We start from the raw sequence: 15501 nt of genomic DNA, 5'->3' as shown, positions 1-15501 counted from the left end.
AGTAGAATCCAGCCTAGGAAGTACTCTCTCCCGGAGAACCTCTTGGGAACGCTCCCGGACCCTCATGTCAACCCGGGAGGCGAGTAGGATAAGATCGTCCAGGGTAGATGGCAGATCGCGAGCAGCCAGCTCATCCTTGATCCCTGAAGATAGTCCCTGCCAGAAGGTAGCCACCAAAGCCTCATTGTTCCAGGTCAATTCAGCAGCCAGGATACGGAACTGGATGGCATACTCGCCCACGTAGAGGTCTCCCCGGTGTAGGATCAGCAAGGATGCAGCAGCCGAAGAAACTCTCCCAGGTTCCTCAAACATCGAGCGGAAGGTCCGCAAGAAGCACTGCAAGTCCCGGTTCTCTGGTCCCTGATGTTCCCACAGAGGATTAGCCCCTGCCAGGGCTTTGCCAGTAAGGAGAGAGAAGATTAAGGCGATCCTGACTTCATCCGAACAGAAGGACCCGGCATCTAGTCTGAAATGGATCAGGCACTGATTCAAAAATCCCCTGCAGGACCTCGGATCTCCGTCATAGCGTGGAGGTAGAAACACAGGGGGTTGGCACCGGTACATTGAGGAATTGTAGCAGGAGGAACCGCAGGAACGGGTGCGGTGACGACTGTGGTTGGAGCAAGCATCCGATGGGCTATGGCGTTCACCGACAGGAGGAGCTGGTCTTGCCGTGACTGGAGATCCTCCATCTCGATCACCATGGCTTGTGTCTTCAAAGTCTCAGGTTGATCAGCGGGGTCCATGGCCTGAGCGTACTGTCACGAAGCGGGTAGTGGACCCACTAGGCCGTACCACCGTAGCGGGGAGGCAGCTGGCCAAACAACCGGAAACCCCAGAAATACAATGTCCCGCACAAGGGTACCTGGATAGTCCAGATGGTGGCCGCAGCTCTGGCACAGATGGAGATGGATGCAGCAGACAGTGCCAAACGTGGCGGATGACAAAGGAGCCGTAAGTTGCATCAGACGTGGCGGATTCCTCCAGACGTGGCAGATGACACAGAACGTGGCGGATTCCTCCGGACGTGGCAGATGACACAGGACGTGGCGGATTCCTCCGGACGTGGCAGATGACATAGGACGTGGCGGATTCCTCCGGATGAGGCAGATGACACAGGACGTGGCGGATTCCTCCGGACGTGGCAGATGACACAGGACGTGGCGGATACCTCCGGACGTGGCAGATGACACAGGACGTGGCACGACTTGATACTAAGGAACAGCACGGGAAACAGGAACGGGGAACAAGGCACGGGTCACAGCAGGAACGTGAAACACTAAGGGACCATTTGCAAGACAGACTGGGAAAACTAGTTGATGATGATGACTTCCTCCTATTTGCGAGCGCTGGCCCTTTAAGGCCGGGCACGAGCGTGCGCACCCTACGGGACACAGCCGAACGGAGCGGAAGTGAGCGCTGGCGTCTCCTAGGAAGGAGATGGGGACCAGCGCTCACAGATCCATGGCTGCTGGCGTCGGGAGGTGAGTAAACCCGACGCCCCGCGGCCATGGACGCTACATGCCCTATCTCCTACATAATGTGATCGGCGCTGTAATGTAGATAACAGCAGTGGTTTTTATTTCGAAAAACGATCAATTTTGACCAAGTTATGACCTACTTTAGATTTATGCTAATGACTTTCTTAATAGATAACTGGGCGTGTTTTTACTTTTTGACCAAGTGGGCGTTGTAAAGAGAAGTGTATGACGCTGACCAATTAGCGTCATACACGTCTCTCAATTCATGTACTCAGACATCGTGATCTTGCGAGATCACGATTTGCTGTCACTTACTCACACATTAACTTTACTGAAGTGTCTTGAGAGTGAATAGACATCGCTTCCAGCCAGGACACGATGTCTATTCACAATCCCGACACTTCGGTAACGTTTGTGTGGGACTTACAGCACATCGAGATCACGCTGTGCTGTCATTTACTATAGCCATGCCCCCATGTGATCCTTTTTCTAATCTGTAAAATGGTGGCCAGTTGGCAACGATTGATGCGCAGCGAACACAAAAAGCTTAAGATTTCATCAAATCAGACATTTTTGGATATTCGGACTGAATTTGATTCATGCCAAATTGTTTCATTAATCTCTAGTCTTCTATCATATTTTTGGCTTTGGTTAACCTCCATTTTGCCTGGGTGCCCACGGAAGCAACTTCAGGAGGTGCACCAGACCAAAGGGATATAGTCATCTGTTGTAGAGGGTGTCCATTTGTTTTGCAAATGGGGAGGCCATTAGATCAGCTTCATTCTTTATATGGACTTTGATATGATTTTCTGGCTTTTTTTGAGACGTGCGGCTGTGTGGACGTAGTTCAGATGCCCACATATGACGTATTTGGGAGGACCAGATTCTGATGGTTTAGATCAGAGAACTCTATGAATTTGCTCTATGATGACCTCCACAACCAAAACAGTGAGAAGAAAATTATGTGCGCAGCAACAGCTGGATCCTCAGTGGCCACACCTAGGCCCCTAATGTGTATGTTTTTGAGCCTTGAAAACCATAAGGTTTCATTATTCATTACTAGACAAGCTTCACTTGCTGTAACGATAATAACCCTTTAACTGCTACTAAGTAGAAACAAACCACACTTTTTTTTAAATAATTTTGCTATCCCTCTTACCAAAAATGCCTCTGCCTCCATTGGTCGTGGTGGTCACATGACTGATCACTGCTGCCAGTGACAGCAAGAACTGCAACAAAATACGGCACATGTGAATACCCCCAAGTCTATGACAGCCCCAATAGTGACAATTGTCACTGTAACAGGACTAATTTCCCCTGTAACTAGAGATGTTATGGCAGCCCCAATTACAATGTAAAAGTATAGTTTAACAGTAGATAGTTTGATTTTGGTGGACATATAAGATAAAACGAAAAAGAGGGAGGATAAATAATAAAGTAAAATTTTGTGTCGATACCAAACCATAACAGTAACTTTGTCTCAATTACTTTTGTGATAAACAGTATTAAGTGAAAAGAAAAATCTGTTTGAAGAATTAATTTTAGCATAACTTTTTTCTTATGTGTTTTGTTTTTGCACAGTACAGTACAAGGTCAATGCATTACTTTGGTAGCATCCAAATTTGTAGGATAGCAAACAATAGTGGTGTGACAAAGTAGGAGCATACATGTAAAATGTTTACTGCTTTTATGTACAACCGACTCAACTGACTAAACCACAAAGCTCACAAGTAAAATAGTGGTGTATTGACTAACATAAAAAAAACAAACTGTGATAAAAGTCTCTGCAACAGCTATTATTGCCGTTAGAGTATAGAGCAAACACTGAGATGAACATAAAATTATTAACATTTCTCTGAAAATCTCTGAGCATGTTGACCCGTGTGCTTCCACTATGATTCCAACTGGCTACAGTGTCATAGATTAAAAGCTTTTGTCTGCTGTACCGTGGATGTATTCAGTTACGAGTTTTTGTTAACTTGCTTTGTTACAGTATCATGTGGATCTCGTGACATGCCTGTGTTATTACTTAGCTGAATGCATTCACAAGCAGCCATTGTCCTGAAATCATTTCTAGAACAGTTTAAAGAGAAATGCCATTTAATAGGGGCTTAAAAAGACAACAGCACATTAATACCCTTGCTACTTTTTAGTAATATACTGTATTTAATTATATAAGGTTAATGTAGCAGTTCTTATGCGTACACCTTCAACACAAAAAAAGGGGCAGGTTTACTAATAGTGTCTTAAATTCAGACAGATTAGAACAAGAATAGATGCGCCAAATTTATAATATGTGACGCCTACTGGATTATAAATTTGGCGCATCTTTAGACACTTTTGTCTCATTTTAAACCACCATTTGTTTGGCTTACTTTAAAACACTTTTTTGTGCCAAAATGTTTGCGTAATTTGGCGCGTCCTAAGCCATGCCCCTTTTCTACTAAGCCACACGTGTGTGTGTGTGTGTGTGTGTGTGTGTGTGTGTGTGTGTGTGTGTGTGTGTGTGTGTGTGTGTTCTATTTTGCATTCTTTTCTACTTTGATCCATTATTTATCAAGATAAATTATATTATCAGGATAAAACCTAAAGTGAAATGTAAAATATTCAAATATTGATTTGAATTTCTAAATTTTTGGGTATTTGGTTTGTCCCTTTTTGCTTTAATGGCAGGACTCCACAAGCTTGCACAAAACCTGATCACCCAAGTTATCCTCTGATATAAGAAAATTCCAATGAATGCTCGGTTTCTAGGTACCCAACTTCCTGTACTGTTTCTTCTTGAAATCCTAGATTCAGTTCTTTTTCATTATGTACACTGGCCAAAAGTCTCCTATTTTTATGGACTGTCTAGTAATTCCCGGATAGCGGCAACCTTGCTTTTCTTTCTAGCTAGTCAAGTTTTAGGCGGAAGCTGCTCACTATTTCACCTGATGTCTAAAAATTATTTATTGTTGCCCCTGTAAAACTTCATCAACATCAACTGTGACAGCTCTATGATGGTGGAAATATGCAATGAACCTTGAACATCCAAAATATTTGGTGCTGAATGTCAGGGTATTTATTAACTTGTCCCCATTTTAATTCCAACAATATTTTTGCAAATATGTACGTGTCTTTAAATTAAGTCACAGTTATGAGCTATTATCAATAAAAGAATATATGTTCAACATATATACTGTACCTCTCCACCTCTTTTATGTATAGGCACAGACCTACCATGTCTTCGTAGTGGGGTCCAAGATGTCTAATTTAATGCACAATCTCACCTTACTGCAAATTTCATCTTAAATGTTGCATAATACACAGAGGCATATGCCAATAGTGTAAATAAATTATATAATATTACATATCTTTAATTACCCCCTCTGCATATGTACTTATAGTTTAATGAATGCCCATTCGCACAATGTGCTGTGTGCTGAAGAGATTTTCCCCTACCAAAACCACCCTCTACTCCTCTCCTCCTTTCTAGAATGCTGACATAGGACCTGCATCTCTATATGTGTAAAGAGCAGGGATAAAATCATTTTTCTGACACAAATCATCAGGCACAGAAAATAGGCTATTACTATATATATATATATATATATATATATATATATATATATATACTATCGTTCAAATGTTTAGGGTCACTTAGAAATGTCCTTATTTTTGAAAGAAAAGCACAGTTTTTTTCAATGAAGATAATATTAAATTAATCAGAAATACACTCTATACATTGTTAATGTGCTAAATGACTATTCTAGCTGCAAACATCTGGTTTTAAATGCAATATCTACATAGGTGTATAGAGGCCCATTTCCAGCAACCATCACTCCAGTGTTCTAATGGTACATTGTGTTTGCTAACTGTGTTAGAAGGCTAATGGTTGATTAGAAAACACTTGAAAACCCTTGTGCAATTATGTTAGCACCGCTGTAAACAGTTTTGCTGTTTGAGGAGCTATAAAACTGACCTTCCTTTGAGCTAGTTGAGAATCTGGAGCATTACATTTGTGGGTTCGATTAAACTTCCAAAATGGTTAGAAAAATAGAGCTTTCATGTGAAACTCGACAGTCTATTCTTGTTCTTAGAAATGAAGGCTATTCCATTCGAGAAATTGCCAAGAAACTGAAGATTTCCTACTACGGTGTGTACTACTCCCTTCAGAGGACAGCACACACAGGCTCTAACCAGAGTAGAAAGAGAAGTGGGAGGCCACGCTGCACAACTGAGCAACAAGACAAGTACATTAGAGTCTCTAGTTTGAGAAATAGACGCCTCACAGGTCCTCAACTGGCAGCTTCAGTAAATAGTACCTGCAAAACGCCAGTGTCAATGTCTACAGTGAAGAGGCGACTCCGGGATGCTGGCCTTCAGGGCAGAGTGGCAAAGAAAGAGCCATATCTGAGACTGGCTAATAAAAGGGAAAGATTAACCCCTTAACGCACCATGACGTAACTGTACGTCAAGGTGAGCAGTAAGTTCGCGCACCTTGACGTACAGTTACGTCAGTGCTTTGACAGTTAACCGCCGCGCGGCGCTACACCGCAAGTGGCGGTTAACTGTGCAGGGTGTCAGCCCTGCTCTCCCCATTGCCGATCAGCGGCCTGTCGCTGCTGATATCGGCAGTTAACCCCTTAATTGCGGCGCTCGATTTTGAACGCCACAATTAAGGTCTTTAGCGCCGATCGGCAGCCCCCATGTGAAATCACGGGGGCTGGCGATGGTACCCATGGCAACCAGACGCCAGACAATGGCTTCCGGGTTGCCATGTACAGAAGCCTATGAGGACCACCCCGAGGGTGGTCGTCGTAGGCTTCCTGTCAGTGTGACTGTCACGTCACAATGACAGTTGGAATGCATTACACTACGTGTGTAGTGTAATGTATTCCAGCAGCGATCAGAGCTGCAAGTCTAAGTGTCCTCTAGTGGGACAAGTGAAAAAAGTAAAAAAAAGGATAAAAATGTTTTAAAAAAAGTGTAAAAATAAAAGTTATAAGTGATATAAACATGAACTGCTTTTTTTCCTATTATCTTTTATTATAGGAAAAAAAATGAATACGTAAAAAAACAGTACACATATTTGGTATCACCGCGTTCGTAACGACCCCAACTATAAAACTATAATATTATTTTTCCCGCACGGTAAACACCGCAAAAAAAATAAACGAAAAACAATGCCAGAATCACTATTTTTTGGTCACCACCCCTCCCAAAATATACAATAAAAAGTGATCAAAAAGTCGCATGTACGCCAAAATAGTACCGATAAAAACTACAACCCGTCCCGCAAAAAAACAAGCCCTTACACAGCTTTTTTGACTGAAAAATAAAAAAGTTACGGCTCTCAGAATATGGTGACACAGAAAATAAATTATTTTCTAAATAAGTTATTTTATTGCGCAAACGCTGCAAAACATAAAAAAACGTATATACATATGGTATCGCTGTAATTGTACCAACCCGCAGAATAAAGTATAATAGTCATTTATAGCCCAGGGTAAACGCCGTCAAAAATAAATAAAAATCATTGTCAGAATTGATGGTTTTTGGTCACCTGGCTTGCCGAAAAATTGAATAAAAAGTGATCAACAAAATCTCATGTACCCCAAAATGGTACCAATAAAAACTACGGCTCGTGCCGCAAAACATATGCCCTCACACCACTCTATTGACAGAAAAATAAAAAAGTAGTGGCTCTCGGAAAGCGGGGAGGAAAAACGAAAAAGCAAAACATGAATCAGTTCGTAAAGGGTTAATTACTTTCGAATGAAAAAACTTTTATGACCACATGTGGGGTATAGCCGTACTTGGGAGAAATTTCTTTACAAATGTTGGGGTGCATTTTCTCCTTTATCCTTTGTGAAATTGAAAAAAATCAACATTTTAGTGGAAATAATGTTGATATTAATTTTCACGCCCTAATTCTAATAAATTCTGCAAAAGACGTGTGGGGCCTAAATGCTCACTATACCCCTAGATAGATTCCTTAAGTGGTGTAGTTTCCCAAATGGGGTTACTTTTGGGGGGCTTCCACTGTTTCGGTCTCTCAGGGGCTTTGCAAATTCGACATGACACCCAAAAACTATTCCAGCTAAATTTGAGCTCCAAAAGCCAAATAGCGCTCCTTCCCTTCTAAGCCCCGGTGTGGGTCCAAACAGCAGTTTATTACCACATATGGGGTATTTACGTAATCAGGAGAAATTGTTTTACAAATGTTGCGGTGCTTTTTCTCCTTTATTCCTTGTAAAATTAAAAATGGCTACCTTTTTTCAGAAAAAAAGTAGATTTTTACCTTTACAGACTAATTCCAATGAATTCAGCAAAACAACTGTGGGGTCAAAATGCTAACTTTACCCCTAGAAAAATGCCCTGAGGGGTGTAGCTTCCAAAATGGGGTCACTATTGGGGGGTTTCCATGGTTTTCATCCCTCCAGTGCATTGCAAACGCGACACGGCACTGAAAACTATTCCAACAAAATCAGAAATCCAAAATCCAAATGGTGCTCCTTCTCTTCTGAGGCCTGCTGTGGGTCCAAACAGCAGTTTGTTACCACATATGGGGTATTGCTATAATCGGAAGAAATTGTTTTACATATGTTGGGGTGTTTTTTCTACTTTATTCCTTGTAAAAATTTAAAATTTCTACGTTTTTTCACAAAAAAAGTAGATTTTCACCTTCACATACTAATTCAAATAAATTTAGCAAAAAAACTGTGGGTTCAAAATGCTAACTATACCCATAGATAAATTCATTGAGGGGTATAGTTTCCAAAATGGGGTCACTTTTGGGGGGTTTCCACTGTTTTGGCAGCACAAGACCTCCTCAAACCTGACATGGTACCTAAAATATATTCTAAAAAAAGGAGGCCCAAAATCCACTAGGTGCTCCTTTGCTTCTGAGGCCTGTGTTTCAGTCCATTAGCATACTAGGGCCACATGTGGGATATTTCTAAAAACTGCAGAATCTGGGCAATAAATATTGAGTTGCATTTCTTGGGTAAAACCTTCTGCGGTACATAAAAAATTTATTAGAAATGAATTTTTGAAGAAAAAAATTAAATTTGTAAATTTCACCTCTACTTTGCTTTAATTCCTGTGAAACGCCTAAAGGGCTAAAACACTTTCTGAATGCTGTTTTGAATACTTTGATGGGTGCAGTTTTCAAAATGGGGTGACTTCTGAGGACTTTCTAATATATAAGGCCCTCGAAGCCACTCCAGAACTGAACTGGTCCCTGAAAAAATAGCCTTTTGAAATTTTCTTAAAAATATGAGAAATTGCTGCTAAAGTTCTAAGCCTCGTAACGTCCCAGAAAAATAAAAGAATGTTCAAAAAACGACGCAAACATAAAGTAGACATATGGGAAATATAAACTAGTAAGTATTTTGTGTGGTATTACTATCTGTTTTACAAGTAAATACATTAAAATTTAGAAAAATGCTAATTTTTGCTAATTTTCTCTAAATCTTGGCGTTTCTTACAAATAAATATTGAATTTAACGACAAAATTTTTTCAGTATCATAAAGTACAACATGTCACGAGAAAACAATCCCAGAATCGCTTGGATAGGTAAAAGCATTCTGGAGTTATTACCACATAAAGTGACACATGTCAGATTTGCAAAAATGGGGCTGGTCCTGAAGGCCAAAACAGGCTTAGACACTAAGGGGTTAATATGGGCAAGAGCACACAGATATTGGACAGAGGAAGATTGGAAAAACGTGTTATGGACAGACGAATCGATGTTTGAGGTGTTTGGATCACACAGAAGAACATATGTGAGATGCAGAACAACTGAAAAGATGCTGGAAGAGTGCCTGACGCCATCTGTCAAGAATGGTGCAGGTAATGTGATGGTCTGGGGTTGCTTTGGTGCTGGTAAAGTGGGAGATTTGTACAAGGTAAAAGGGATTTTGAATAAGGAAGGCTATCACTCCATTTTGCAACACCATGCCATACCCTGTGGACAGCGCTTGATTGGAGCCAATTTCATCCTACAACAGGACAATGACCCAAAGCACACCTCCAAATTAAGCAAGAACTATTTAGGGAAGAAGCAGGCAGCTTGTATACTATCTGTAATGGAGTGGCCAGCACAGTCACCAGATCTCAACCCCATAGAGCTGTTGTGGGAGCAGCTTGACCGAATGGTACGCAAGAAGTGCCCATCAAGCCAATCCAACTTGTGGGAGGGGCTTCTGGAAGCATGAGGTGAAATTTCTCCCGATTACCTCACCAAATTAACAGCTAGAATGCCAAAGGTCTGCAATGCTGTAATTGCTGCAAATGGAGCATTCTTTAAGGAAAGCAAAGTTTGAAGGAGAAAATTATTATTTGAAATAAAAATCATTATTTCTAACCTTGTCAATGTCTTGACTATATTTTCTAGTCATTTTGCAACTCATTTGATAAATATAAGTGTGAGTTTTCATGGAAAACGCAAAATTGTCTGGGTGACCCCAAACTTTTGAACGGTAGTGTATATATATATATATATATATATATCTATATATATACATAAACAGACCCTTCTACTCCGCTGACAGGATAGCTGGGCAATTAAAAGTATAATTTAACAATTAATAAAAATATATTAGGGAGTTCTGATACTGCTATTCCTTGTTATATGAGGCAACACAACCAATGCCCATTCAATTCATAATTTATATGGAAATATTCACTCCCGACTTCAGGCTATAGGGTTTATTGTGGCAATTTGAAGTAATTTTCAAACGTGAGGAATTAATTTACCAATTGTCTCCGTCGTAGGCTTATTCCGTCAGTGAAATAAGCAACATTTCTGTGCATTGAAGGTCAACTGCAGTAAGGGATAGGGCTAGATTGGTCTGTATGTGGATCAGGATTCTATTCCATTATTTGTAATGGTACAATATTTTAAAATGCATGTTAATCCACAGACAATGTAAAAAGTCTACTAGGATCTTTGATAAAACATCATGAAGTTTCCTTGACTATATGTAATCTTTGGTACGTGTGCACAGATTCATTCTCTGGGCCCATAAGACTACATAGGTAAATATACATTTACCAATCACTTACTTGAGACATTACTTTTAAAGGGTTAACCAATCTCTATTTCAATGTATGTTAAGTCCAGGGAAGAATCTCTGTCTCATTTCCAATAGAGCTTTTGCCAATGTTTCTGATGGCATGGTGCCAAATGTAATGTCAAGTTGACTAAACATTTAGTGGATCTGACAGTCCAGTGAAAGCTGCATTAGAGAGAAAGACAGAAGAGTAAATCATCTTACTAAACAGAAACAAACTGCCTTTTGTTCTCATTTTCTGCAGATACAGCACAGGCGCTAACAAATATAAATGCTTCCTTTCTAGCCACACATCTGAGGAGTTATATCAAGCAACGACTGTACAATGGGAAAGGTATTCGCAGCACTGATATGACTAATATAGTACCTGTTTGTATGAACAGGTTGGGTACATTACGACAAGGCAAAGTATTTCATAACCTATCTGTGATTTTGATGTTAATTTTAAATAACCCACAATTACAATATAACTAACTACCGGTAATTCAAGCAATGTTGAGTTACCGTATCATTATATATAATATTTATGTAAAAAAACATGATTGTAAATTATTTTAATTTTAGATAAAATTTTATGAGGATAGGAACTTCCAGGGTCGTTCCTATGAGTGCAGCAGTGATAATCCTGAACTGCAACCTCACTTCAATGCTTGTAATTCTGTCCGAGTGGAGAATGGCTGCTGGATGCTGTACGAACGCCCCAATTACATGGGGCACCAATATTTCCTGAAGAGGGGAGAGTATCCTGATTATCAGCAGTGGCAAGGACTCAATGACTCCATCAGATCTTGCCGATTAATCTCAGAAGTGAGTTACATACTAAATGATTTCCACTTTATTTGCTGTTTTATAATTGGATGTATTAACAAAATATTTTTCTTGATAACTTAACAAAAATGAACATTAAAAAATGTATTAACTTATATTGTACTACTTTTATGCTTCTATACAGTATGATGTATATCGCTAATAAAATGTAATCTTCAAGTTTTATTAATACTGTATACTGCATCATTTATAAGGTTAATGTGTCCCCTGCATAATGTGTCATATACATGACAGAGTATTGTGCATGGGACCTGTAGTGAGTGACACAGAGTTCTTGTGGCACTCTACTACTGAGCTGTTGGCCCTCCACGTACCTGTAAGGTACCATATAATAGAAATATTCTACTTTATAAGCAATGCTTCAAGGGGAGAATATCTCTGTAATATGTACATTTAAGTACAGACTTTTGAAACTATTTATTATTAATTTTGCACAAATGTAATTGATACAAAAATATTCTTAACTGCAATGTTTTGTACCAATGGTGTATGTAAATAATCATATTAATTTCATTGCTCTTTGCCTTCGCAGCATTTGGGAACTGGCATTCATAAAATTAAAGTTTATGAAAGAGATGACTGCAAAGGAGAAATGATGGAATTTATGGAAGATTGTCCAAATGTGTATGATCGTTTCTGCTCCCATGAAATCCATTCTTGTAATGTATTGGATGGCCATTGGATTTTCTATGAACTTCCTAACTACAGAGGCAAACAGTACTTGCTAAGACCCGGTGAATACAAGAAGTTTACTGACTGGGGCTCCTTAACTGCCAAGATTGGCTCTTTCCGACGTGTGTTAGAACTTTATTAAAAGTTCCACATATGCTCCTAACATAATAAAAGTATGAAAAACTGCTATTATAGTGATCTATATGTTACTAAGAATTAATTCAGTACTATGTTATCTGAATTAAAGTAGAGGGATATTTTGGGGAATATTTATGTAAATGGTTAACAAAATGAACCAACAATTAGAAAGTAAAAGTCTGATTTCTGCTGAATAAAGCAAGTTGGTCACTGATATTAACATGTTTTCCGGTAGTTAAAACCTTAAAGGTTATGTACACCTTTGAAATGATTTTTTTAATAATAAGGTCAGTCAGTGTGTTTGGAGAAACTTTATAAATAGTTTTTATTAAAAATTATTTTTACTTTTTGAGAAACAGCTGCTCTGTATTCTCTATACAGAGCAGCTGTATCGTTCGCTAAGACCAATTTGTCAGTCCCGCGGACCTGACGGGTTCAGTGTCAGCGTGTCCTGCGTGTCTGCAGGATCCACCTGTAATTTATCACATCTAAGTTATGATATGATGGATAACTGGTAGATCCTGCATGTCAGAGACATGCAGGACCTGCTTTCACTGAACCCGTCAGTACTGCGGCAGGATTTAGCCAACGATACATTTACTCTGTATAGGGAATACAGTGCAGTTGTATCTCAAATAGTAAAAATAATTTTTAATAAAAACTAATTATAAAGTTGCACCAATCACACTAATTGACCTGTTTATTTAAAAAATGCCATTCAAAGGTTTACATAGCCTTTAGGCAATAACACCAAAAGAACAGAACGAATATGAACAGAATAGAATACAAGACAATACTCCACATAAGTGACTCTTTCTATACAATCGGCAATGTCCTATTCTGCTTCATCATTGAGACTAGTGTTTCTGACCTACAATGCAGTGCTCCAACTGATCAAAAAAGTTCACCTCAGAAAGTGACATTTCTGTGTGCTTACAACTACAATAGTCAACACAATCTAGTATGTGGAATGCTGCAAAAAAAATGTATATGTTTTTTTTAGACTTTTAAACACATTCTATTCTCAGAAGACTGTTTGAGTAATCTTGGGACATTTTAGGGCTGATTTACTAAAACTGGCTTATTATACGCCAGTCTTAGCTATCTGCCCCGATGAAGTAAGATGCAATGGATTTATTAAAGGGAATGTGTTGCCAGAAAAACATGTTTTTTTTTTAAAAATTAAACATTTAGTGTGTGGGTGATTAAACATTGTTCAAATTTTTTTATTTTTTTTGGCACGAGCCAGGAAATATTATCAATTATTTCTAATTTATAATATTACCCATTTTTGGTCACTAGATGGGGCTGTTCCCAAAATTGCAGCATTGCAACATTGGGTTAAAAGCCCTCGCTCTAGTGAGCTCTCAGCATCCCCCCCTCCTTTATCCTGGCTAGTGCCGGGATAAACGAGGGGTTTGAAAGGTTTAACCTCCTACACTGTGTGTCGCCATTTTTTGAGGTAACCCACAGTGTAGTAGGTTTACATACAGTAGTAAACACACACAAACACTAACATACATTGAAATCTCTTACCTGCTCCTGCCGCCGCGGCTCCCTCCGGCCCGTCCGCTCCGTTTGCTGCCGCTGTTCCATGTGCACAAGTCCGGAAGCCGCGACCGGAAGTAGTAATATTACTGTCCGGCCGCGACTTCCGGTCCACAGGAAAATGGCGCCGGACGGTGCCAATTTCGAATAGGACTGTGTGGGAGCGGCGCATGCGCAGTTCCCACACAGACGCCGTACACGGCAGTCAATGGGACGGGAGCCGTTCGCAGTCCCTATGGGACTGTGGCTGCCGTATTCCATGTCTGTGTGTGTCGTTAATCGACACACACAGAAATGGAACAAAAAATGGCAGCCCCCATAGGGAAGAAAAAGTGTAAAAATAAGAAAAAGTAAAACACAAACACACAAATGAATATAAACGTTTTTATTAAAGCACTAACATCTTTAACATATAAAAAAATTATTTGCGATGACACTGTTCCTTTAAGGGGGTTTTCCCATAAATGTCAGATTTATGACACCTCTGGGACCCGCACCTATCTCTAGAACTGGGTCCCCTAAACCCCTTTTTAGTCTTTTGTGCTCACGCTGCCCCCCAGCCACTTGCTAATTACATGGTCGGGCATTACGGAAACAGCGTAACTCACTAAGCTACACTGTTTCCGTAACTCCCATAGAACTGAATAGTAATTATGGAAACAGTGGAGCTCGCATGCTACGCTGCTTCCGTAACTGCCATTCACTACTATGGGAGTTACGGAAAGAGTGTAGCTTAACTCCTGACTATGTCCCGACCATGTAATCAGGTAGTGGCCGGGAGTCAGCGTGAGCAAAAAAAGCTAGAATGGGGATTAGGGGGCCCCGTTCTAGAGATAGGTGCGGGTACCGCATCTTTTTGATATTTATGACATATTCTGTGGGGGGGCAGAGGGGGCGCTGCGTGGGGCAGGGCAAGGCAGCACTTATCTACCAGACATGCAGCAGAATAGGTGCACGTCTGCTAGAACACTCCTCCTCTCTGACGCTACACGCAGCACACACCACCAGAGAGGAGCAGAAGCAGGTCAGCAAGAGGAGCAGAGAGGCCTGTAATTTAAAAGCTGAGGGTGACAGAGGGCTGCTTACTTTACTCAGCCTCCTGCCCCCACTAATTTAAAAGTGATCGGCCGACAGGAGGTGGGGGAGGTTAATAATGCAATGGGTGGTCTAAGCATCTTGCTGACAGCAGAGGGCTCTGTGGGGGAGAATAATGCCCCCATAGAGCCCCCAGTAGTTACTATAGTGCAAATGGGGCGGGGATATGACAGAATGCAGAGGGCTCTGTCAGGGAATAATTTCCCCCTATAGAGCCTTCAGCAGTTAATTAGATACTCAGACAGGCCCCCTTGCAGTATAGTAACTACTGAGGGCTCTATCGGGGGATTATTCTTCCCCAAAGAGTCCTCTGCTGTCAGCAAGATGCTCAGATCCCCCCCTTGCAATATAATTCCCCCCAGCGTCGTCCAATCACTTTTAAATTAGTGGGGGCAGGAGGCTGAGCGCATGATAATCCTTCCCTATAAAACCCTCAGAAAGTCAGACGCTCAGGCCTCCTTGCAATATAATCTCCCGAGCACTTCTGCCACTTCGATTTATCAATCGGTGAGGTCTCAGTGCTCAGACCCTCACCGACCAAAACTTTTGACATGTCACTATGACATCTCAGAAGTTTTTTAAGAGTTTAGTTACCCTTTAAAGGGAAGGTGTTATCATTTTTATTAGGAGTCCCTGCGTTAGCTTTTTTTGGTGCACAGGACCTCCCTGATGTGCCAGA

The 15501-nt window shown here is 40.6% G+C and overlaps 1 protein-coding gene across 2 annotated transcripts; it reads left to right on the top strand.

Annotated features, from left to right (window-relative positions):
- The first annotated feature begins 9309 nt into the window (after window positions 1–9309).
- LOC142656328 (gamma-crystallin M1-1) lies at window positions 9310–12183 on the top strand. Of its 2 annotated transcripts, none has more exons than XM_075831225.1 (3): window positions 9310–9318; window positions 11106–11348; window positions 11902–12183. In XM_075831225.1, exons 1-3 carry the CDS (start codon window positions 9310–9312, stop codon window positions 12181–12183), a joined length of 534 nt encoding a protein of 177 aa, XP_075687340.1. The 2 variants fall into 2 exon arrangements, with proteins under 2 accessions (XP_075687340.1, XP_075687339.1); XM_075831224.1 differs by lacking the exon at window positions 9310–9318 and adding an exon at window positions 10867–10875.
- The last annotated feature ends 3318 nt before the right edge of the window (window positions 12184–15501 follow it).

Source organism: Rhinoderma darwinii, chromosome 6, assembly GCF_050947455.1.
Source record: "Rhinoderma darwinii isolate aRhiDar2 chromosome 6, aRhiDar2.hap1, whole genome shotgun sequence".
NCBI lineage: Eukaryota > Metazoa > Chordata > Amphibia > Anura > Rhinodermatidae > Rhinoderma > Rhinoderma darwinii.
The sequence above is the reverse complement of the archived record's forward strand: the minus strand, read 5'-3'. Positions and strand labels throughout refer to the sequence as shown.

Excerpts from the sequence above, each read along its gene's own strand:
- LOC142656328 (XM_075831225.1), top strand. Across the intron at positions 11,349-11,901 it reads CTTGCCGATTAATCTCAGAA|CATTTGGGAACTGGCATTCA; the intron begins GTGAGTTACATA and ends TTGCCTTCGCAG.